At 45.0% G+C, this 24,672-nt stretch overlaps 2 protein-coding genes and 1 non-coding gene across 6 annotated transcripts in view; 2 read left to right on the top strand and 1 right to left on the bottom strand.

Annotated features, from left to right (window-relative positions):
• ARMH1 (armadillo like helical domain containing 1) overlaps positions 1–15,795 on the top strand; it is a 60,662-nt gene extending 44,867 nt beyond the window's left edge. For 3 of the 4 annotated variants that reach the window (XM_020897466.2, XM_020897464.2, XM_020897465.2), the window contains exons 8-13: positions 14,347–14,469; positions 14,561–14,633; positions 14,768–14,897; positions 14,978–15,055; positions 15,329–15,410; positions 15,485–15,795. In XM_020897466.2, coding sequence (XP_020753125.1) covers positions 14,347–14,469; positions 14,561–14,633; positions 14,768–14,897; positions 14,978–15,055; positions 15,329–15,410; positions 15,485–15,654 — 656 coding nt within the window. In that variant the 3' untranslated portion in view covers positions 15,655–15,795. The remainder of the gene's footprint in view (positions 1–14,346; positions 14,470–14,560; positions 14,634–14,767; positions 14,898–14,977; positions 15,056–15,328; positions 15,411–15,484) is intronic. The other variant, XM_070468270.1, reaches the window with a different exon arrangement.
• Positions 15,796–18,201: 2,406 nt separating this feature from the next.
• On the top strand, positions 18,202–22,063 carry LOC139035251 (small ribosomal subunit protein uS8-like). Its single transcript, XM_070468273.1, has one exon. The coding sequence runs from the start codon at positions 18,249–18,251 to the stop codon at positions 18,639–18,641; it is 393 nt and encodes a 130-aa protein (XP_070324374.1). The 5' UTR covers positions 18,202–18,248; the 3' UTR covers positions 18,642–22,063.
• LOC139035403 (U5 spliceosomal RNA) lies at positions 20,244–20,360 on the bottom strand. Its single transcript, XR_011488050.1, has one exon. It is a non-coding gene; the product is annotated as a U5 spliceosomal RNA (small nuclear RNA).
• Positions 22,064–24,672: the final 2,609 nt, after the last annotated feature.

Genomic DNA, 24,672 nt, shown 5'->3' with positions numbered 1-24,672 from the left:
TCTCCTTGCTATTCTTTGGAACTCTGCATTCAAATGGGTATATCTTTCCTTTTCTCCTTTGCCTTTTGCTTCTCTTCTTTTCACAGCTATTTGTAAGGCCTCCTCCGACAACCATTTTGCCTTTTTGCATTTCTTTTTCTTGGGGATGGTCTTGATCCCTGCCTCCTATACAATGTCATGAACCTCTGTCCATAGTTCTTCTGGCACTCTATCAGATATAATCCCTTGAATCTATTTCCCACTTTCACTGTATAATTGTAAGGGATTTGATTTAGGTCATACCTGAATGGTCTAGTGGTTTTCCCTACTTTCTTCAATTTAAGTCTGAATTTGGCAATAAGGCGTTCATGATCTGAGCCACAGTGAGCTCCCAGTCTTGTTTTTGCTGCCTGCAGTGCAGGAGACCCAGGTTCAATCCCCGGGTCGGGAATATTCCCTAGAGAAGGAAATGGCAACCCACTCCAGTATTCTTGCCTAGAAAATTCCACAGATGGAGGAGCCTGGTGGGCTACAGTCCATGGGGTCGCAAAGAGTTGGACACAACGGAGTGACTTCACTTTTCACTTTCTTTCACCAGGTATTTCTTGACTTCCTACTTTTGCATTCCAGTCCCCTATAATGAAAAGGACATCTTTTTTGGGTGTTAGTTCTAGAAGGTCTTGTAGGTCTTCATAGAACCATTCAACTTCAGCTTCTTCAGCATTACTGGTCAAGGCATCAACTTGGATTACTGTGATATTGAAGGTTTGCCTTGGAAATGAACAGAGATCATTCTGTCATTTTTGAGATTGCATCCAAATACTGCATTTCGGACTTTTTTGTTAACTATGATGGCTACTCCATTTCTTCTAAGGGATTCTTGCCCACAGTAGTAGATATAATGGTCATTTGAGTTAAATTCCCCATTCCAGTCCATTTTAGTTTGCTGATTCCTAAAAGTTGATGTTCACTCTTGCCATCTCCTATTTGACCACGTCCAGTTTCCTTGATTCATGGACCTAACATTCCAGGTTCCTATGCAAGATTGCTCTTTACTGCATTGGACTTTACTTCCATCACCAGTCACATCCACAATTGGCTATTGTTTTACTTTCTCACTGTCTCCTAGTTTATCTTTCTGCTTCCATTCTGCGCCCCTGCAGTCCATTCCCCTACCACAGTCACTATCATTTTTAAAACATAAACTAGGAAACATCACTCCTTAGCGTCCCATTGCACCTGGCCTGAACTGTGTACTTGCCATGGCTTGCAAAGCTGTAGGCCTTGAATTGATGGTCAACTTCTCAAATTTCAAGTGTCATCTCAGATGTCACTTCTGAGAGAGGCCTTCCAACCACTCTCTCTAAGCTTCCCCATCCCTTCCCACCATCCTCTAGGTCTTTCTCCATCATCTTACATCATAGCATTTATCTCCTTCGAAAATGACCTCACTTATTTGTTTATTGTCTGTCCTCTGTTAGAAAGTCTGTTCCAGAAGAGCTGAGACTTCACCTTCTCTGTTTACTGTTGTATCCCTAATGCCTAAAGGGTACTGGCAAGAGTAAGCACTTAAATATTTGTTGAACCAAATAAATTGAGATGACTGAATTGTGTATACCCTAATTTGTACTAACAGTCATGATAATGGGAATAGAATTTGAAATACCTAGTTTTTTTTCAGCCTAAATGGCTACATGGAGGCTGTGTGTCTTAAGTGACTCTTTCTGAGAATTCTTAAGAACAAGGCACAGGGTTCAGAAGAGGAAAAAGAGAAGGAAGGTAGGAAATGGTAAGATTCTCAAGCAGAAGATGGGTATTCTGGTTACTACTTATATATAACTACTATATATATATATATATATATATATATATATATATATATACATAACTACTTATATATCTACTTCTTATAACAAGCCACCCCAATTTTAGTATCGTAAGACAATCACTATTTTATTTTCACATATTATGTAGGTCAAGAATTTGAACATGATGTAGCAGAGATAAATTATCTCTGCTCCATGATATCCAGGGCTTCAGCTGAAAGACAATGGGGGCCACAGCAGGAACTAGAGTGAAGCTAGTGAGCATCACTTACTGATTTTTCCTTTTGTCTCACGCTCCAATATGGCTCCATGTGGCAGTCTTACTGACACTGTGTTTTTTTGGTTTTGTTTTTATTTTTGGTTGCACTGGGTCTTCGTTGCTGCACGCAGTTTTCTCTAGTTGCAGCAAATGGGGATCTTCATTGCAGTGTGCAGGCTTCTCATTGAGGTGACTTCTTTTGTTTTGGAGCACAAGTGTTAGGCACATAGGCTTCAGCAGTTGCGGCTGATGGATTCTAGAGCACAGGCTCAGTAGTTGTGGCTCAAGGACTTGGGTGCTCTGCAGCGTGTGGGATCCTCCCAGACCAGGGATTGAACCTGTGTCCCCAACATTGGCAGGTGGATTCTCATCCACTGGACCACCAGGGAAGCCCTTACTGATTCTGGTTTTATATAACATTTTGATAGGTTGTTCATCATAAGTTGTTTTGCCTTTTTTTTTGGCTGCACTGGGTCTACATTGCGGTATGCAGGCTTCTCATTGCGGTGACTTCTCTTGTTGCAGAGCACAGGCCCTAGAGCACAGGGGCTCAGTTGTCGTGGCATGTGGGCCCCTCTAGTTACGGTTTGGGGTTTAGTGCTCCTCAGCTTTGTGGGATCTTAGTTCCCTGATCAGGGATCAACCCCTCATTCCCTGCATTGAGAGGCGGAATCTCAACCACTGGACAACCAGGGAAGTCCCTTGCATTCATTTTTAATTGCATTAAAAATTATCTTTCTTGATTACTGGGTTTTGGCCCCTCCCTTAAATTTTGCAACACAGGCAAATGCCTCATTTGCCTTACCCTAGTCCCAGCCTTGAGCTGCACCAGCAGACTGGGACTTGTGCTGGGTCTTGAAGGTGGGACTCAGAGCTGGGCCTGTGTCCTGCAGCTCACCTTCATGCAGCCTCTGCCTGTAGCTCTGTGGCTTAGGCTTCTCTGAGCTCAGTGGCCGGATTCCGAGAGGGGGCAGCCTGAGCAAGCTTCTAAGACATTCCAGAGCAAAGCTGCATAGCATTTCTTGACCTAGTTTCATAAGTCACATAGCGTCACTTCCTGCCCAGACTCAAGGGAAGCAAGCAGCTTCTACCGCTTGATGGGAGTAGGATCAAATAACTTTATGACCAAGTTTTAAAATGACTGCAGTGGGACTTGTGGCACCTGGGGCACATGTATGGTGCTGGCTCTATGTCTGTCTAGGTGAGATAAGCTTCTCTTTCTTCCTCTTTCTTCCCTGTCTCAGTGTTCTCATGCAGTTTCCTGAAATATGTCTGTCTGGCTGAGCTGGATTTTGTAACATTACATCTCCCCCACAGCCATGCAGGGGCCCTGGGAGGAGTTGTGGTTCAGGGAGCCCCGGGAGCCCTGTCTTGAAGGTTGTGGGGAATGCCCTGCCCTTCCAGCTTCTTACAAAGAGTGGAAGAGGAAACCTGGGACCAAGTCATAGATTTCTGGTCCCCACTGCAGCAGATTCTGATTGTCCATTCTCATCTGTTATTCACTTTCTCATAGAAATAATGAGGGAAAATGTTCTGACACCTACATCCGCTAATTTCTGAGGACTTTTTCCCCCCATAGAATTAAGATTTTAGAATTTCTTTTAATAATGATCCCATTCAACCTAAAAGAGTCAAAATTAAAATTAAGGGGGGACTTCTCCAAAGTGGTCCTGCCTGGAATTTATCTCCATTTATAATGACTCTGAAGTGAAAAATGGCAGTTTCCTCCCAGGGAGGATCGCTATTCCAGGAATTAGTGGCAGATGGGGACTTAATCATCACTCACTGGTCTCCCTTCCTGAAGAAGAGAAATGTCAAAGTCACAAACTTTTTTGGAAGGAGAAATTAATTCTATTGGGAATCTGAAATATATATCTGTGTGGGTAAATATATTAGTATCTGTTACAATTAAATTATTATCTTAGGATCATAAAAATTACTATGTATGACTTAATAAGAAACTGATCTGTCACTGTAAATTAATTTGCCAAATGTATGCTTACCCAAAAATCAACTGGCCAGATGACCAGTTTGCTGAGTGCCCAGTTCACCAAATCACCAATTTACTGAGAATATGTTTACTTTAAATGTTTAAAGTATAAGGACTTTCCTAGTAGTCCAGTGGTTAAGAATCTGCATTCCAATACAGGGAACACAGGTTCAATCCCTGGTTGGGGAACTAAAATCCCATATGCTGTGGGGCAACAAAACCCGAGCGTCACAACTAGAGAGGCCCAAGCACCACAACGAAGATCTAGGGCAGTCAAAAAATAAAAATTAAAAAGTTAAAGTATATAGCAGCTCCTCTTGGTTGTATTAGTAGGGCCTAAGAGAGCTGGGAGAAGCCAAAACTTCTGAGTTTTCAGAAGTTCTGCCCTTCCACACCCACTTCGTACCCTTCATTGGCCCCCTTCTCTGGCCCTTCTCCTCCCTTTCTCTGCAAAACCCCCTCCCATCCCCTCTTCTCTCAAGGATGGACAGTCTAGGCCCTGCAGCATGGTGACCTCCAGCAAGTTCCCTCATCAGGTGTCCCCTCCTTGCCCCTACCCACTGCCCCTGCAGCCTCAGAGAGCTCAGGCAAAGACAAATGAAGATTCCTTATAATGCTGCCATGAAGGCAACATTAAAGACATTGTATTCAAACTTTGCAGAAATCCACAAAAGCTGTTAAATCAGTCCATCTATATTCATTACCTATTGCCTATATAATAAATCACCCTTAAATCCAGTAGCGAAAAAAAAAAAAGATGAACATTTATTATCTCCCACAGTTTTTGTGGATCAGGAATCTGGGAGCAGCTTAACTGAGTCAGGGTTCTGGCTCAAGGTGTGTCATATGGTTGTAGTCAGGCGGTCAGCTGGGGCTATCATCATCCAAAGGCGTGACCAGACCTGGAGGACCCACTTCCAGGGTGGCTCACTTAACTCACTTGGCAAGCTAGTGCTGGCTGTCAGCAGGAAGCCTCTGTTCTTCACCACGTGGATCTTGCTATAGGGCTGCTTGAGTGTTCTGACAATACGTCAGCTGGCTTCTCCTGGAGCAAGTGATCCAAGAGACAGCAAAGAGGAGACTCTGGTATCTTTTATAATCTAATTTCAGAAGCTGCATATGTCACTTCTGTTTTACTCTCTTCATTGAAAGACAGTCACTAAGCTGACCTCACACACAAGGGGAGGAGAGAATTGGGCCCCACCTCTTGAAAGGAGACATACTGAAAACTTTGTGGACACAGTTCTTTTTGGTCCGCACCTTGCAGTAAGCGAGGTTTTAGTGAAAGTCGTTCAGTCGTGTCCGACTTTTTGCAACCCCATGTAGTGTAGCCCACCAGGCTCCTCTGTCCATGGGGTTTCCCAGGCAAGAATAGTGGAGTGGTTAGCCATTCCCCAAATCGACTGGAAAAGGAAGCAAAGCTCTGTATGTATGGCACTGAGGCGGACTTCTTAAGTGTGACCAGTAGGTGGCAGTCTTGCCTGGGTGTGAAAAAAAAAAAAGGCCAGGACACTGGTTTTCGCCAGCTCTAGGAGCAAAGAATTGTAAAAACTAACTTCATCAGAGCTGAGAGCGCTGGAAACGGTTGCCTGACAGAGCCACAATTCCCAGATGCAGTGCCATTTCTGAGACACATGAACGTGAAGCCTGCTGCTGCAGCTCTGTCTCCTATTCACTGAGATCCCCCGGGCAAGTCTTTGTTCTGGGTTTCTGCATCTATCAGACAGGTGATCACAGAGCTTTCTTTCGGCGCTGACAGGCTATGGGCTCTGTGGTTGCTCTTTGGATTGGAGGAATCCTTCCCCGTGTGCTGTAGTTTCCTTCCAGCGTTGGTGGCGTGCTCCTTGCATGTTTTCTTTACTGCCGCCTCAGTCAGTGTCGGCGCTGTAGTTGACAGGTACCCAATGTGTTACTTGTCAAATTAATGGGCATGGGCCCTGCGGAGCGTCTTCTCAGCCTCACTGGGCATGAGCTCTCAATTCCAAACCCTCCTGATCACATCCTCCTCCCTGAGGACTGTGATCCCTTCCTTCCCAGACCCACACTGTCCTGGCTTCCTCCCTTCTCTCTGGACACTACTTCTTGGCCCTTCATACATTCCTGTTCTTCCAGCAGTCCCTTAGGTATTGGTTTCTTTTTCTCCTGGGATTCAATCCTAGGTTGTCTTCTCTTCTTTTCTTTTTGGTTCTGTGGCACCTCACCCACTCCCCTGGTTTTAATTACCATGTATAATGATAGAAATAATGGCTCTTGGAGCAGGAAATGGCAACCCACTCCAGTATTCTTGCCTGGGAAATCCCATGGACAGAGGAGCCTTGCAGGCTATGGAAGAACCTTTCTTCACAAGGTCGCAAAAGAGTTGGACACAACATAGTGACTAAACAACACAAAGTTTAATTAAAGTGAGTTACAAGCATGCTGATACTAAATATGTTGCTTTTCATGGCAAAGTTCTTTTGGTACATATTTACATTTCAAATATACAAAGGTAAGACAATCCAGTAAGCTGATTCCAGGGAACATCTCCTGGTCAGAAGGTAATCATTTCAGTCTCATTTTATGCACATGAGGGGTCTGAGTATGATGGGAGAGTAGCCCCCTAAAAAAAAAGAAGGAAATAATAATAATAGCTCACAAATAGATGGGGGGAAAAGTGGGAACAGTGACAGATTTAATTTTCTTGGACTCCAAAATCACTGTGGATGGTGAGTGCAGCCATGAAATTAAAAGATGCTTGCTCTTTGGAAGAAAAGCTATGACAAACTTAGATAGCATATTAAAAAGCAGAGACATCACTCTGCCGACAAAGGTTCATACAATCGAAGCTATGGTTTTTCCAGTGGTCATGTATGGATGTGAGAGTTGGACCATAAAGAAAGAATTGCTGAAGAATTGGTGCTTTCGAATTGTGATGCTGGAGAAAACTCTCAAGAGTCCCTTGGACAGCAAAGAGATCAAACCAGTCAGTCCTAAAGGAAATCAACCCTGGATATTCACTGGAAGGACTGATGCTGAAGCTGAAGTTCTAGTATTTTGACCAACTGATGCGAAGACTCGACTCATTGGAAAAGACCCTGCTGCTGGGAAAGATTGAAGGCAAAAGGAGAAGGAGCAACAGAGGATGAGATGGTTGGATGGCATTACCAACTCAATGGACATGGGTTTGAGCCAATTCTGGGAGATAGTAAAGGACAGGGAAGCCAGGCATGCTGCAGTCCATGGGGTCCCAAAGAGTCAACACGACTTAGAGACCGAACAACAATGAAGCCTTCAGATAGAGTTATTGACTATATGCTAAGTACTGCTCTAGGTCTTTCCTCATTGAGTCCTCACAACAAGCTGATGAGGCAGGCATCACTATTACCTGGGTTTTGTGGTTGAGGGTCAGAGTGGCTGGGTGGCTGCTGTGCCACTGAAATCTGTCTCCTGAGCCTGAGGACCTTACCTTCACATTCACTTGCCTTCTAGACATCTCCCCTTGGATGTCACTGACCATGTTCAGAATTAGAATCCTGATATTCCTACTCCAAACCTTTCATTCTCTGAGGTCCCAGTCTCAGCAAAAAAAGCACCCAATCAGCCCAGGCTAGACATGTGGGTAATCATCATCTCCTCTTGCTTCCCACCTTCAATCAACTTCTAACAAGTCCAGTCAACTCTAACTCAGGATCATTCAGATCTGCTCCGCCTTCTCCATTCTGTCTCCACTGCTGTAATTCAAGTCTTTGTATTTCTCACATCTACACCGACCTCCATCTCTCCTTCATGGTGCCCACACAGTCTCCTTTCCTGGTCCTTCACCAAAGAGGAGGCAGTGGGGCTTAGTTTAATGGAGAAGATTATGAGTTTTGGAATCCAACAGGGTTATTTCACTACTCGTTAGCTATTTGACCTGGGGCAAGCTTGTCAATATTTCTGAGTCTTAAGTCTTCCCTAAAATGAAAGATGAGAAAACATCTGCTCTATAGGGTGGTGGGAGCATGCAAAGCCTCCAGAAGCTGAGGCTGGCTTGTCTTAGCTCTACCACCCACCTCACAGCCTTGGCTCTCATTCAATGGTCTAGCACCCTGAGTGCCAGCCACACCTCCCAGCTTGCCTGGCCACCAGGGTGGGCACACACTATCCAACATGGCACCCGCCACATCCTTCCTTCCTTCTCTTCTCCTCATGGCCTTGCTAGTTCACAGTCACCTTCTCCACCCCCTCGACATGCCCTCACCCCAGCCCAGCTGTTCCCATGGCTCTTTTAACACATCGTAAATGCAGGTTTCTTTACTGGTACTCCCCACTGAACTGTGTTATCCCTGAGGGCGGGGATTGTATCTTAGGCCTCCTGATAGCCCTAGCACAGGGATCTGGCACAGAGAAGATGCTCAAGAAGTATTTTGTTAGATGAATGAATCAACCAATGAATAAATCCACGGCAGCTTCAGTTTAGGCCAGTTGGATGTTGTCAGCACCACAGGCTTTAGGCAAAGCTGCCAAAGGTCTCCTGTTCCTTCTGCTTTCTGAGTGAGTCCGAGACGATGTATAGGGTATAGAGTTGTAACTGGCTGTGGTTCTTTTGGTGACATTTGGGCAGGAACTAGCACTTCCACTTTGTGTGTAAACAGTGACTGCTGTGAAATTTAAAACTCAATCAAAAGTGATTCAGTGAATAAATTTTTATTCTGTAAAGGATCTACATGCATAATCAAGGAGCAGATACATAATCAATTAAGCCTCAAGCATTGGTCTAAAGTGAACAGACAGAACCAGATATTTGCCTCCTGAAGTGCTTGGTCCCATGTGGGTGGAATATGCCATTGTTGGTCAGGGAAACATCACTGAAATATCTTCATCCATTCATTTTTACCCTGAATGTTCACCGAATCATTTCTTGCTGCAGGAAGAACTCTCTGAGGTACAAGGAGGCAGTTTTTCCAGGGCATCCTGGCACTAAGATGCCACCAGCTCGAGCCTGACAAGTACCCAGCTAGTACTGAGAGTTGTGCTGTAGTTGACCAGGCCCCTGTAGTCAGATATAAGGAGGAAATAACTACTCAGACCCCAAAACCAAGCAGCACTAATTCAAGAAAAAGGAAGAAAAGGTTTCATGACCAAACAATAAAAGAACAAGTGAGAAAGACTTGGGGATTGTGGCACTAGGCTAGAGCTGCCAAGTGTCCAGAGGCATCCCAGGCTTCATTTCTGTCCAAGTGGAAAAGTGTTTGGGGGAATCCAGGGAGGCTCAGTGTGCTGCTGGCTCTCCCTCCACACTGTTGCTGTCTCTGTAATTCCAAATTAGAACCACACCTGAGTAATCAGAGGTTGGAGTGAAGCATAGCTGGGATTGCAAGGGCTACCTCAGTAGAACTGGATGCAAGAGAAAGTGCAGAAGCAGTGGCCAGCTGTTTCTGAATCAGGTTGGCTCACAAGGGAAAAGGGCTGCCCCAGAAGGCCTGCTCCCAGACTGCCAAGAACTGGAAGAGGTAGCACCAAACATCCTTGAGAATTTTACTGCTGGGAGAATAATTCTTTGATTCTATGATTGGAAAAAACAGGCTGAGACCTAGTAAGGTTTATTCCAACAATGCAAGGCTGGTTCAATATCCCAAAAATCAACCAATTTAATCTACCAAGTTAACAGGCTAAAGAAGAAAAATCACATTATTATATCAATCAGTGCAGAAAATGCATGTAACAAAATTCAACATTCATTTGTAATTTAAAATTCTCAGAAAAATAGGACTAGAGAAGAGTTTCCCTGGGTATTTCCTGGCAGTACAGTGGTCAGGACTCCACACTTTCATTTCCAAGGGCCTGGGTTTAATCCCTGGTTGGGGAACTAAGATCCTGCAAGCCACATGGCATGACCAAAAAAAAAAAAAAAGGGAAAAGAGAGAGAACTTCCCAGCCTGATAAAAGGCATCTACCAGGAAAAATATATATATATACAGATAACATACTTAATAATGAAAGACTGAATGCTTTCCCTGGAAATTCAGGAACAGAGCCAGTATGTCTGCTAAAGGGTTACTTCTAGCAAAAGAAAAATAATCCTAGGAGACAATTCCCATAGAGACAGGTCTTTCACATTTCTGCATATATTGTAAATGATATACTTACTGCTCTTCATTCCAGACTACATTTTCAAGGATGTCTGTTTGGCAAACAGCTTTGGGAAATAGTTTCCCCCTTTATAGCAAAGGGTGGGCATGCTTACTGACTACTATATAGCCTTCAGGTTCTCTGAAATCAGGACTGCTCTTTGTAATGAAATCCATCTATGTTACTTCCACGCTATATGAGGGCAAAGGGAACGATACAAAAAAAAAAAGAAAACCCATAATATCAATACTAAGAATTTAAAAGGTGACATCATTATAGATGGTACATTCATTAAAATGATTTTTAATGATATAATGAAAACTTCTTTCAATATGTTTGAAAATTTAGATGAAAACAGCTAGAAAATAAAATTTACTAAAACAGACTTAGAAATAGAAAACCCAAATAGCCTTCTAACTATTAAAGAAAATTAATCAGTAATTTTTCCATATGATCAGAAGCTTCAGAGAATTCTATCAAACATTCAACAAAAAAAATTCTAGGTTTACACAAATTCTTCCAGAGATTAGAAAAAGATAGTATATCTTTTCCAAAATTCTCTTTTACAGATTTTTCTGGAGGCATGGCCATAGTACAGGAATAGATTCCAGTCTTGGAGAGTTATAATCAGTTAAGAAAACAGTGGCAAATGTAGCTAAGTGTACTCTGGTTTCTCTTCAGATGATTTATCTTTTACTCTTTACTAAAGATTTCCTGGAGAGGAAAGTATGGGAGGTTGCCTTATTTCTCATCCAAAAGGGAGAGTTTCCAATGTTTCATCTGTTAGGTATGATGCTTGTTATAGCTTTCTTTTATATATATATATATAGCTTTCTATAGATAGCTCTTATCAGATTGAGATTTAATTTTGTCAAACTTTTTTTTCTATGAAGATGATATATGTGCATTCCCAGATGGTACATTATTCTTTTTACATACTGCTGGATTCAATTTGCTAATATTTTGTGAAGAATTTTTGCACCTACGTTCACAAGTAAGCTTGCTATATAATTTCTGTAGAAAAAAAGAAAAGTAAAAAAGTCGCTCAGTTGTGTCTGACTCTGTGACCCCATGGATTATACAGTCCATGAAATTCTCCAGGCCAGAATACTGGAGTTGGTAGCCTGTCCCTTCTCCAGCAAATCTTCCCAACCCAGGAATTAAACCAGGGTCTCCTGCATTGCAGGCGTATTCTTTACCAACTGAGCTATCAGAGAAGCCCAATAATTTCTGTAGAACCTCACTTAACAGCTGGGGGCAGGGAACCAGACAGCCTATTTCCCAGCCTACAGCTTAAACTTGAAACTGTCTTCTGATGCAAGTTGGTCATACCTTCTACTTTTCAGAACCTATTTCTACACATCAGGAATTGTTGTTCATTTATTGAGTCCGACTCTTTTGTGACTCCATGGACTATGTAGCTTACCAGGCTCCTCTGTCCACAAGATTTTCCAGGCAAGAGAATACTGGAGTGGGTTACCATTTCCTTTTCCAGAAGATCTTGCCGACCCAGGGATTTTTTTTTTTCCATTTATTTTTATTAGTTGGAGGCTAATTACTACATCATTGCAGTGGTTTTTGTCATACATTGAAATGAATTAGCCATGGATTTACATGTATTCCCCATCCCGGTCCCCCCTCCCACCTCCCTCTCCACCCGATCCCTCTGGGTCTTCCCAGTGCACCAGGCCCTAGCACTTGTCTCATGCACCCAACCTGGGCTGGTGATCTGTTTCACCCTAGATAATATACATGTTTCAATGCTGTTCTCTTGAAACATCCCACCCTCGCCTTCTCCCAGAGTCCACAAGTCTGTTCTATACATCTGAGTCTCTTTTTCTGTTTTGCATATAGGGTTATCGTTACCATCTTTCTAAAGTCCATATATATGTGTTAGTATACTATAATGGTCTTTATCTTTCTGGCTTACTTCGCTCTGTATAATGGGCTCCAGTTTCATCCATCTCATTAGAACTGATTCAAATGAATTCTTTTTAATGGCTGAGTAATACTCCATGGTGTATATGTACCACAGCTTCCTCATCCATTAGTCTGCTGATGGGCATCTAGGTTGCTTCCATGTCCTGGCTATTATAAACAGTGCTGCGATGAACATTGGGGTGCACATGTCTCTTTCAGATCTGGTTTCCTTGGTGTGTATGCCCAGAAGTGGAATTGCTGGGTCATATGGCAGTTCTATTTCCAGCTTTTTAAGAAATCTCCACACTGTTTTCCATAGTGGCTGTACTAATTTGCATTCCCACCAACAGTGTAAGAGGGTTCCCTTTTCTCCACACCCTCTCCAGCATTTATTGCTTGAAGACTTTTGGATAGCAGCCATCCTGACTGGCGTATAATGGTACCTCATTGTGGTTGTGATTTGCATTTCTCTGATAATGAGTGATGTTGCGCATCTTTTCATGTGTTTCTTAGCCATCTGTATGTCTTCCTTGGAGAAATGTCTGTTTAGTTCTTTGGCCCATTTTTTGATTGGCCGACCCAGGGATTGAAACTGTCTCCTTGGCAGATAGATTCCTTACCACTCAGCTACCTAGAAGTCCACAAAGTCTACATATTTAGCTTCATATAAGTAAAACCTCAAAAGATCACACCACCAGTCTCAATTGTTCTTCTTCACAGAAGTCTTTGCTAAGACATAAAAAGTAACCAGAGGGCAAAGTGAACCATGAAAGCATGTATTTCTCTACCATCAGTGCCCATTCTCCCAGATACACCCTTATGACATGTGTTGCCTTTGCATCTACCAACAAAAGCCTTTCTTCCATTGTAGAGAATTATCCCTAAATTGTTCTTACTTCCCTGGTAACTGTCAGTAAAGAATCCGCCTCCAATGCAGGAATCAGCCTGCAATGCAGGAGACCCGGGTTCCATTCCTGGGTCTGGACGATTCCCCTGGAGAAGGAAATGGCAACCCACTCCAGTATTCTTGCCTGGAAGATCCCATGGACAGAGGAGCCCGGTGGGCTCCAGTCCATGGGGTCGCAAGAGTCGGACGTGACTTAGCGACTAAACCATCATCATCACCATGTTCTTACTGGGTAAGATGTCCTAACAAGAAAATAAAACGGGTAACTTTAGTTATTAAAACAGATAATATAACGTTGCATTTTGATATGCAAATAAGCTAATCAGGGAAACAACTTTGCCCCTCGGAGTAAGCGGAGAGACTGGTGGCCCTGATTCTCAAGCTGAAGGATAGAGCATTTCTGTCTTCCACGCTGCAAGCCCCGCCGTACCCCACCCCACCCGCCGTGTTTATCCAGTGTACTACCGCATTACCATCCCTGTCTCCCTCTGGTTCCTTTTTCTTACAAAAATATTCCGCCCTCCGCCATCTTCCCAGGTACTCCCACAGCTCACGGACCCCGTTTACAGCACTTATCACCAAACTGGTCTAGGGGCACAGTCGGCTTCCTATCCAGATTGGCCGAAAGGCTGAGTCAAAGCTGGAACGACTGGGAAGTAGCTACAGAAAATCCCCTCAATAATTCTAGTCCCCCCCTCCTTCCTAACCCAATCTTTCCCTCCTTTTGCTTCCACCACTTCCTCGCTGTGGTACCCTAGGCAAGTGCTTTCCCCCTCTGGGCCTGAGCCCCTCAAACGTAAAATGGGGATAAACAGTCGTCGTGCTGGTGCAGAGCGGACCTCGTCGGTCCCGGCCGGCGAGCGGCGGGGGGATACCGAGAGCGCTCAGCCCAGAGCCTGGGCAAACAAGGCCTCGACAAGGGTTCGTCAGAAACTCCGTTTCTCTAAATTTCTATCAGCCTTGCCTCTTTTCTCATTTTCTGCCACACATCCCGACCCACCTGCTCTGTCTCCTTCTCACACCCTGTCTTTCCCCATCCTGTCTCCCTCCTCCACAAAATCTACTCGATTCCGCAAAGGCGGGAGGCGGCCCTGCCTCTGCGCGGCCTTCAGCTTTTTCAGCCTCTAAGCCTCAAACGCTTCGTCCTCCCGCTCTAGCTGCTTCTGTTAATTACCGGGGGACCTCGGCCCCCTCCTCCCTCTCTCCATTAACCACCAGTTCCAGGAGGGCAGGGCCAGCTGCCCCTATGCCTGACACATTGTTGGGCCAGAAAGAGGTGCTACGAAAGGTCGATAAAGAAGGGGGAGGGTGCTTCCCCGCGGGGGTGGGGAGTGAGTGGAGCGGCCGGCCTCTCCAGCGCCTCTGCCTTCCCCAGCCATCGAGCTGATAAAGGACCTGGTCAACTACGACGTGCGCCCGGCGCTGCTCAAGGGCCTCGTAGCGCTACTGATACCGCCCTTCAAGGAGACCCGCAAACTGCACTCCGAGATCGTCAGCGGTAGGGATCCGCTTGGGTTGGGGGATGGGCCCTGGCGGGGTAGGAGGGAGAGGCGGGTTCCTCCCAAGCTCACGGCCACTCCCTCCTCCAGACTCTTCGGTCCTCCAGCTCACCGCCCACCTGCCGCTGTTTTTGCAGCAGGCCGCGGCCGCCAAGGCCATCAGGTAAGCGGGCCGCAGGTGGTGGGCGGATACTGCAAGCCGGGCTCAGCGGTGCCCGCGCGCTGGGGGAGGGCTCCAGCCGCCGAAGGGTCCCACCCTACCACCGCAGCCCGAATCCCACCCCCACCCCCGCCCAGGATCCTGGCGCGCCACAACACGACCCTGGCCGAGGAGATGCTGCACCTGCGGGTGGTACACAGCCTGATGGCCGCCATGGGCAACACGGATCACAGCAACAGCCAGCGGCAGGCCAGCCTCACGCTGAAGGTGCACGGGGCGGCGGGGCGGAGGGCGGGCACGGCGCGCGGGCACTGCAGTCACGCCGCATCCCCGCCCGCCCACCGCAGTACTTCGTGGAGTTATTCCAGGTGGTGGAGGAGCACGTGCGCAAGACCATGGGGGAGGAACTCTACAAGCTCTTCCTAGTGAGTGGGACAGAACAGTGGCCCTGCGCCTGCCGCAGCTCACGCCCTCCCCTCGCCCCTCCATGGACACCCCACACAAGATCCGGCTGGGGCGGACGACGGAAGGGACTGCTCTGCTTGGGCTTCTCCACCAGGCACCCTTCCGTGCCCTTTCCGGCCCATCCTGACAGGCTAAGAGCCTGACTGCAGCCTGCAGCCTCCCTCTGCCCACGCCCAACTCCAAGTCCAGGCTCCCCTGGCATCTAGCCAGGTTCCCCTTGCTTCTGTCCCCAGAGCAATGCCGAGAATCTGTACATGAAAATAGATAGCATTCAGGCGGACATCCTGGCGGCCAACAAAGTCAATGTCGCCAGAGGTGAGTGGGGAGCGAGGGGGCCTGGGCCAGAGGTGCAGCGGCACCCAGTCTCAGGCTCATCTCCCTGCCTCCAGCGCTGCACCTCAGCGGCCTCTCCTACAGCGACATGAGCTTTTACGTTGGCCATCCTAATGAGGATCAGGGGGCCTACAGCACACACTTCCAGAAGGAGGACGTGGAAGAAAAGGAGGAAGAGGCGGGAAAAGGAGCCCCGGAGGCAAGCCAGGAAGCCGAGGCTATGTAGCAGGGAAGCCTGGCAGAAGGGAGGAGTCACAGTCAAGCTCCTGTTGATTCCGCTTAGCCTCGGTGGGAAGCTGGGGGTTCTGCCCTCCAGTCGGGGAGAGAGAGCCGGCTGGGAAGTCTTCAATAAACAAGTCTTGCTGTCTGTCTGGTGTCCATGTGTGGAGGGCAGAGGGAGATCCAGTGAGAGCTGTGATGATGGACCAGGGCGTCTCTGCTCATCAAGGAAAAAAGCTGGTCAGAAGGGAAGGACCACCAGCCTCCTAGAAGATTCAAGGAGATATCGTGAAGAGTGGGCCTCACCTCCAGTCCCTGCTGGCCCCTGCACTCTCACCTCCAGGACACCACACCCACCTGGGTTCTCTCCTGCTTCTCTGGTTGCTTTCTTTCATTCTCTATGCCGATTGATCAAGCATGCAGGCTCAGTCATGTCCAACTGTTTTCGATCCCATGAACTGTAGTCCACGCCAGGTTCCTCTTTCCATGGGATTGCCCAGGCAAGTATACTGGAGAGGGTTGCCATTTCCTCCTTCAAGACATCTTCCCAACCCAGGGATTGAACCCACATCACTGTGTCTCCTGCATCACAGGCGAATTCTTTTCCACTGAGCCACCTGGAAAGCGTTTTTATGGATTCCTCCTTTTCAACCCAGCTTCCTTCAAGGTAGAGGGAGGCAGGACTTTGACCTTGAGCCTCTTCTCTATATTTACACCCTGGTGATTCCATCACTTAATTTTTTTAACTTGTATTTATTTTTAATTTTGTTTGGCCATGTCATGAGGCATTCTCTGACCAGGGTTAGAATCCTTGCCTCCTGCAGTAGAAGCATGGAATCTTAACCACTGGACTGCCTGGGAAGTCCCCCTATCACTTTAAATACCACTTATATACAATGACTCCCCTATTTCTCTTTCCAGCTAAACATTTCCACCTCATTTTGTTGTCAACGAAAAATTTAATCAGTAGATCTAAGAAAGAAATGGAAAGTTTTATTCTAGCCAAATTGAGGATTATAACCTGGGAACAGCCTCTCAGAAAGCTCTGAGAATTGTTCTGCTAGTTAAACGTCAAGGCAAACTTATTACATGAGTTTTTGAGACAGAAGGCTGTACATTAAATGATGTATACAAAAATAAATAAATAAATAAATGATGTATACAATGCCATTCACACCTACAATGCAAGTAGTGGGTCCTGGGTCATCATGGCCCCTTACAAGATCAAGAAGGAAGGTTATCTCCTAAGACATTATCTTAGCAGGGGCTACTCTCCAATCTTGAGGCTTCTAATTGTGTGGCTTCTCTTGTTGCAGATCACAGGCTCTAGGACTTCAGTAGTTTTTGCACATGGGCTCAGTAGTTGCTATTCCCAGGCCTTAGAGCATAGGCCGCATAGTTGTGGAACACAGGCTTAGTTGCTCAGGGGCATGTGGGATCTTTCTGAACCAGGGATTGAATCTGTGTCTCCTGCATTGGCAGTGTGTGGTTCTTCAAACTGACAAAGAAACTCATGATTTAGGACTTTTGTGCAGGCTTTTCTGTTGAACACTTGAAAGAGGTTCTATTCCTAGAATTCTCACCCCATTCCTAGAAATCTGCATGGCTGATTTCTTCACCTTCTTTCAATTCTCTACACAAAAGTCAGCTTTTCAGTGAGGGTTACTCTTTTTTTTAGTGGCATCCCACACTACCAGTCCCTGTACTCTTAATACCTAACCCCTGCTACTCACCTGTTTATTCCATATCACTTATTTATGTATTTTTTTACTATTATCTGTCTCCCTACCTGAATGTAAGCTCCAGTAAAGCAGGGATATTTGTTTTCATTACTGATATTTCCCAAATGTTGAGAATAGTGCCTGGCACACATGAATGAAATACTGAGTTATTGTCAGGGAATTGTCCCTCAAGGTCAGAGGAAATGAAATCAGATGGCAGTAATTCTCTAGGATGCCACAAGAGGGCAGCACTGGCCCGGATGTTGTCGTCAAAGACTACCTAGCCTCACCCCTAACTGGGATTTTGAGCCTCCACTTTCCTCTATTTGGGCAGATCCACTTTCCTCTATTTGGGCAGAGGGAGGAAAGAAAAGTTAACAAAATACCCAGCATGTTTTCCTTAAAGCTAAATGAATTTCCTATTTTAAAAATATGTCCTGTCCTTTGGTGTCTAGTCTTTCTTACTGTTTTTAGTCTTGAAATAACCTTTCTTTTTATAGAATTATTTTAAAAACAGTACCCCAGAAATTTTTGGAAATGTTAATAATTATAAAATAAAAAAAATACAGGAAAAAATCCAAAACTCTGGTATAATAGTTTAATAACAATGGAATGTTTTAAAATGAAATCTTAAGTATACTACAAATATCTAAAACAAATACACATTACATGAAATTTATTAATATACATTTATCCCCCACCCCAACTTTTAACTTTCAAAAGTTCAAAATTACCAAAAAAGTTGAAAGAATAATACAGTGAATACCTAGACCCTTTGACACATTTTCTATTTACTGGGCTCTCTGGAAGTTTCAGGAACCCATAATTCCGTGCGCCCGCCCCTCCCGTCCTCTTTCCGCCATCTTTCCGTGCCGCCAGAATGGTGCGCATGAATGTCCTGGCTGATGCTCTCAAGAGTATCAACAACGCCAAAAAGAGAGGCAAACGCCAGATGCTTATTCGGCCGTGCTCCAAGGTCATCGTCAGGTTTCTAACAGTGATGATGAAGCATGGTTACATTGGCGAATTTGAAATCATTGATGATCACAGGGCTGGGAAAATTGTTGTGAACCTCACAGGCAGGCTAAATAAGTGTGGAGTGATCAGCCCCAGATTTGATGTACAACTCAAAGATCTAGAAAAATGGCAGAATAACCTGCTCCCATCCTGTCAGTTTGGTTTCATTGTACTGACAACCTCAGCTGGCATCATGGACCATGAAGAAGCAAGACGAAAACATACAGGAGGGAAAATCCTTGGATTCTTTTTCTAGGGATGTAATACGTACAAATAAAATGCCTTAGAGGAAAAAAAAAAAAGTTTCAGATATGACATTTGACAACTAAAAACTTGACTACTAAAAACTTCACATTATGTTTCTACTAAGAATAAGGACATCCTCCTACATAATTACTGTATCATTATTGTGGTAGTCTAAGTAATGGCTTCCAAATGCATCTACATCCTATTCCCAAGAACCTGTAAATGTGTTACTTCATGTGGTAAAAGGAATTTTACAGGTGTGATTAAGGATCTTGAGATGGGAAGATCCTCCTGGATTATCTAGGTGGGTTCCAGATAAGTACAAAGGTCTTTATAGGGCACGACAATCCATAGTTAGTTAGGAGATGACATAACAGAAGCAAAAGGTTTAGAGTAATGCACAGAAGGTTGCACAGGCCAAGGAATGAAGGCAGCTTTCTGAAAGCAAAGACATAGAATCTTCCCCCGACTTCCCAAGCTTCTAGAAAGAATGCACCCCTGTCAACACCTTAATTCTAGATCTCTGACCACCAGAACTCTAATTTTGTTTTTTGTTCAGTATCCAGTTAAGGTTTGTATTAATTTGCACTTGATTGTCATGTGGTGGTTGGTGATAGTGGCTTAGTCGTGTCCAACTCTTGCAACCCCCAAGGACAGTAGCCTGCCAGGCTCCGCTGTCCAGGGGATTCTCCAAGCAAGAATACTAGAGTGGATTGCCATTTCCTTCTTTAAGGGACCTTCCTGACCCGGGAATCGAACCTGGTCTCCTGCATTTCAGGCACATTCTTCACCAACTGGGCTATGGGGGAAGCCCAGCTGTCATGTAGTATAAGCTTATTTTTAAAGTTCAAATTTATAGCAATTTTTTTTTTAAACTTGCTGTCTTGATCCGAATAAAAACTGGAAATTACAGATAATCTTGAGGACTTATTTTTTTTCCAGTTGTGCCACACAGCTTTCAAGACCTTAGCTCCACAACCACGGATCAAACCTGTACATCCTACAGAGAAAGCATATAACCCTAACCACTGGACCATCAAGGAATTTCCAGGATTTCCAATTTTAAAGCATACACCAAGTGCACTAATTAGAAACCACAGCCCCAGAGTGGGTGGGGTTCTTGCCTGCCTGCCATGCTTAGGTATCTCCCTCGTGAAAATCGTGAACAGATTATGCCCAAGCCTGAAATTTAACTCAAGGCCTAAACAAAACCGGGTTAACCGAATTTTTCACAAGTAGCAAACACCTATTGAACAGGTGACTTTTCTATGCCAAGCCCCGTGCCAGGCATAGAAGACTATCCAAATTTATGTTTGGTGGCCTTCACAGAGCAAATTTTAAACTCTCATGACAAAATGTAGCTTCCAGTTCTGTGATAATGTGCTCCCATCATTTATGACTGCGCGGTCACTGGGAAAACAGACAGAAAACTTAAGCAGTTCCTCAACGGCCGATTTATCACTGAGACCTCTTCTGTCTCAAAGACGGCTTTGTATTGCTTGTCTCCAAACAAACAATAAACAAAACTTACACAAGCACTACAAATGCATACATACTCAAAAAGCGTATTGAACTATGCTTAAGTTATTGTCTATTTTTAAACAAGTTTATGAGCCTCGCAAAAAGCAAGGCCTCAAAAAATTGGTTTAAGACTCAGAATTGTTCCTCTCCACGGAAATCTTTAGTAAAAGGCGAAAGATTTATACGATCTGAAGAGAAACCAGAGTATGCTGCAGAGTTCCGGCACACAGTGCTCGGTTAACCATAAGTCCTAAAACAGCAATGGTAACTATATACCCGCCCAAAAAGCGAGTAAGTTCTGCCCTTATCTCAGATAATTCTATGAAAATATCCTAATTTTTCAGAAGTAGGAGAGAAATAAAAAGGAAAAAAAGATCTAGTCTTTAAAGTAGGCGCGCTCCTGAATGCAATGCATTGTGGGTATGTAAATGAAGTTGACTCACCAACTTCGCACGTCAGGAAATGCCTTAAAATTTAAGACACGACTAGAGCCACCACTAGGGGGCGGAACAGAAGCCAGATCGGCAAGAGAATAGACGCAGGGTCCAACGAGAAAATTCGATTTTATCTTTTTTTAAGGGATGACATCTATTCCTTTCCTAAATGTTACAGTAAAACCAGGAGGGAGAAAAAAATGGTTTTAGCAGTCAGAAAAAAGAAAAGTACAAATCTGGGGTTTGGCCAATAAAAGTTATTGACAACAATGGGAGGAAAGAAAAGAAAAAGACAGGACGTTGTTTCACGTTACAGACCTTCCCCTAACCCAAGCTTAATACTTGCTTACTAAGTAGAAAAAGAGACTCGGTTTATTGGAGGTTTGAACTTCAGTTAAGACACTTACAAAAACCTAGACAGGGGCTGTGTCCTCCTCAGCCCAGGTGTCACTAGTCTAAAAACTCAAGGGAAGGCAGAACACTCAGGATTTGGGAATGTACACACCCCCACATCTGGCTCAGGAATTTGAGCAGCAAACATAACCTACTTGTTAAGAATTGGGAAAGAAAACCAGCAACTGCCTTCTTCCTGGTGGGGACAGGGAAGGAGGTGGGGCTAGGACTAGGAGCATTTCACATCAGTAACCTAACTTGGGCAACTGCAAGGAACCATCTTAAATTGGCCTTAAGAGGAAGACCAGATGGATGATGGGAGAATCCATAGGAGGGAGAGGAGGAGAGGGAATGTGGCTAGGGGGCAACAGTTTCTTCCTTCTGGGCACAGGAAGGCAGCCAGGGCACGGGGTCCAGGCAGTGATCTCACAGCTTTTGCAGCTTGGAGATCACCCACGTGCCACAGAATGAAACAGCTATTCATCCTGTTTCCTCCATGGTATAGGACCCCAAGGCAGTGGATAACTCTTCGGCCTGGAGCCCTTCTCCTCCTTTGGCGGCAGCATTAGCCTCTGCCCCTTGGACCTCGGGCTCCTGGCTCACGGGGAAGGCAGCAAACTTCCTTCCTGGGCAGTGCCTTCTTCACTCTAAGTACCAGGTCTCTGCCTGCTCCTGCTCTTCCTCTGTGGGTTAGGAGGCAGACAAATCACCTCACCCTCCTTCCAATTTCTTTTGAAAGACAGGCTACTCAGTTTGAAAGGTTTCTTGAAAAAGAATTTCTTCCTCTCCTTGAGGGTCTCCTTGGGGGGAATTGGAGCGCCCAACATGCTAGCTGCACCACATCGCCGCTCGACTCTGCACCAGAATGCCTGTTTTTTTTGTTTATTGAAGTATATTTGATTTATAATATTAGTTTCAGGTGTACAGCATACTGATTCAGTATTTTTCCAAATTATACTCCAGTATGGATTATAGATAATGGCTATAATTCCCTGTTATACAGTATATCCTTGTTGTGTCTCTATTTTAGATTTTATTTTAATACTCAAATAAAATTGCTCTTGAATTAAAAAATTAAAATTGAATTTTCTAGATGCCTGAAAATAGTTGTTTTCATACATTCATGCAACAAAAATGTATGGAACACTGTGTCAGACCATGTGCTAGGCCCCATGAGACAAGTGTGTATGACGAGCACTGATGACTGTTTCAGTGACACATAGGCCGAGCAAGAAAGGATCCACAGGAGTAGGGTGGTGAGGGCGTTCTCAGCAGAAAGGCACTTTGAACAGTGTGAGCCTAAGTGGTGAAAGGACAAGTGGCTAAGTGACAGGGACCAGATCGGGTCCAATGCCAATGCATGACCTTGGATTTACCTTGAGAGCAATGAGGAATCTCTGAAAAGCTTCAGAGGAGAATCATTTCAGTTCAGTCACTCAGTCACGTCCAACTCTTTGTGACCCCATGGACTGCAGCACGCCAGGCTTCCCTGTCCATCACTAACTCCCAAAGCTTGCTCAAACTTATGTCCATTGAGTCAGTGATACCATCCAACTATCTCATCCTCTGTCGTCCCCTTCGCCTCCTGCCTTCAGTCTTTCCCAGCATCAGGGTCTTTTCCAGTGGGTCAGTTCTTCACATCAGGTGGCCAAAGTATTAAAATATTAAAAGAGAATAATATGATCGAATTAGTGTTTTGAAGCTGCATCAGCATCATCTGGTATTATCAATATTATGAGTTGAATTGTGTCCCGTCCCCCCTTCTCCACTAAATTCATATGTTGAAGTGCAAACCCTCAGTACTCAGAATCTGACTTCATTTGGAAATAAAGTCATTGTAGATGTAATTAGTTTACATGAGGCTTCCAGAGCTGTCAGACAATAAATTTCTAAGCCACCAAGTTTGTGGTGTCTTCTTACGGTATCCTAAAAAAATACACCTAATATACCTGGGTGTGTGTGTTCAGTCACTCAGTTGTGCCCAACTCTTTTCGACCCCATGGACAGCAGCCAACCAGGCTCCTCTATCCATGGAATTTTCCAGGCAAGCATACTGGAGAGAGTTGCCATTTTCTACTCCAGGGGTTTTTCCTGACCGGAGGATCCAACTCGAGTTTCTTGCATCTCCTGCATTCACAGGCAAATTCTTTACCACTGGACTACTTGAGAAGCCCAATATACCTGGGTATTTGTTAGAAATACAAGTGATTGGGCTACACCTCAGACCTACTGAATCAGAAACTCCAGGTAAGACCCAGGTACCTGAGTTTTAACAGTCTTCCAGGTGATTCTGATGCAGGCTAAGTTGAGAATCACTGGACACCTATTCTGGCTAAAGTATGGAGATTGAATGGTGGACAAGAAGTTTGGAAAATGATTTAGGACTGAGCAGTAAAGCCAGAGAGAAATAAAAGGCAGCCTCGACCAGGGGATGGTCAGGACTGCTCAAGGAGAAAGAGTGTAAAGTAAGGAGAGAAAACAAGGCTAGAATAAGTCTCTAGAGAACAGTGGCCTAAGGGAGGGGTGCAGCAGAAGCAGTGAAATTAGGAAGGCCAGAGGAAAAGCAGCAGTGTGGAGAGCATAGAAATCAACAGCAGAAAAGACGAGATCCATCAGTTCCATCGGATGAGTGATCAAGTGAGGTGGCAACTGCAAAGTTCATTGAGTAGGGATAGGGTTAGTTAGCTCAGAAATCCCATTAGGGCGTTTTAGATGGGGAAGGAACTTTAGGGGGCTTTGGGAGACCATAGTAAGTTAATGATCACTTAAGAAAGCAGATTTGCTTAACCGAAACCAAGCAGGCCTGCTTAGCAACAAAACCATGGAACAGAAGCATGGGACATGCCCCTAAGCAATAAAACAATGGTGGCCTGAGACCCACATTCTGCCCAGTGAGCCCAGTAAGTTACTGACCCCTAGGACATGCTCTCTGCACGCATGAAAAACAATAGCTTATGGGGAAAAAGGGGGAGGGGGGGATAGCTTATGGAAAGGTGACGTTTCAAAGTAAAGACCTTCACTGTAACTAAGATCTGGAGTAATTTTTCCATATTGCCATTACAGTCCTGGCTTGACCATGTAGGGACAAGAAAACTCCCTTGCCCATCCTGGAGGAGGAGCTAATGACGGAAGTGTGACACCTACTCAAGAATGAGGAAGAAGGTGTTTCTCCCCCTCCCCAATTTTCCTTTGGTTTTAAAACTGTAGCCCACTAAGTTCCCAGGGCCTCTCGCCCACCCACTTGTAAGCTTCACATGAGTCCTATTCTGTTAATAATAAGTCACTTCTTATCTATCATTTTGCCTCTCACTGAATTTTTTCTGCCCTGAGACATAAAGGACCGGAGTTCCTCAGAGCCCCCAAAATGCCACCTAGTGGTTTCACATTGGATTCAACAGCAGGGAAGTTGCTGATGACCACAGAGTGTGTAAACAGGGGGGCATTGACAGAAGTCCAACTAGGGAGCCGTTGAAGGCCATGGAGGTAGAGAAAGCAGGCAACTCTTCTGAGACATTGGCCCTGAAAAGCCAAATAGAGACTGTAGCTGGAAAGGGTTTGGGATTAAGGGTAGCCTCCCTCCACCTCTTTTGTTAATATTGTGTGTGTGCTCAGTCACTGTGTCCGACTCTTTGCATCCCCATGGACTGTAGCCTGCCAGGCTCCTCTGTTCATGGGGATTCTCCAGGCAAGAAT

This window comes from Odocoileus virginianus, chromosome 5 (assembly GCF_023699985.2).
Source record: "Odocoileus virginianus isolate 20LAN1187 ecotype Illinois chromosome 5, Ovbor_1.2, whole genome shotgun sequence".
Lineage (NCBI taxonomy): Eukaryota > Metazoa > Chordata > Mammalia > Artiodactyla > Cervidae > Odocoileus > Odocoileus virginianus.
The sequence above is the reverse complement of the archived record's forward strand: the minus strand, read 5'-3'. Positions and strand labels throughout refer to the sequence as shown.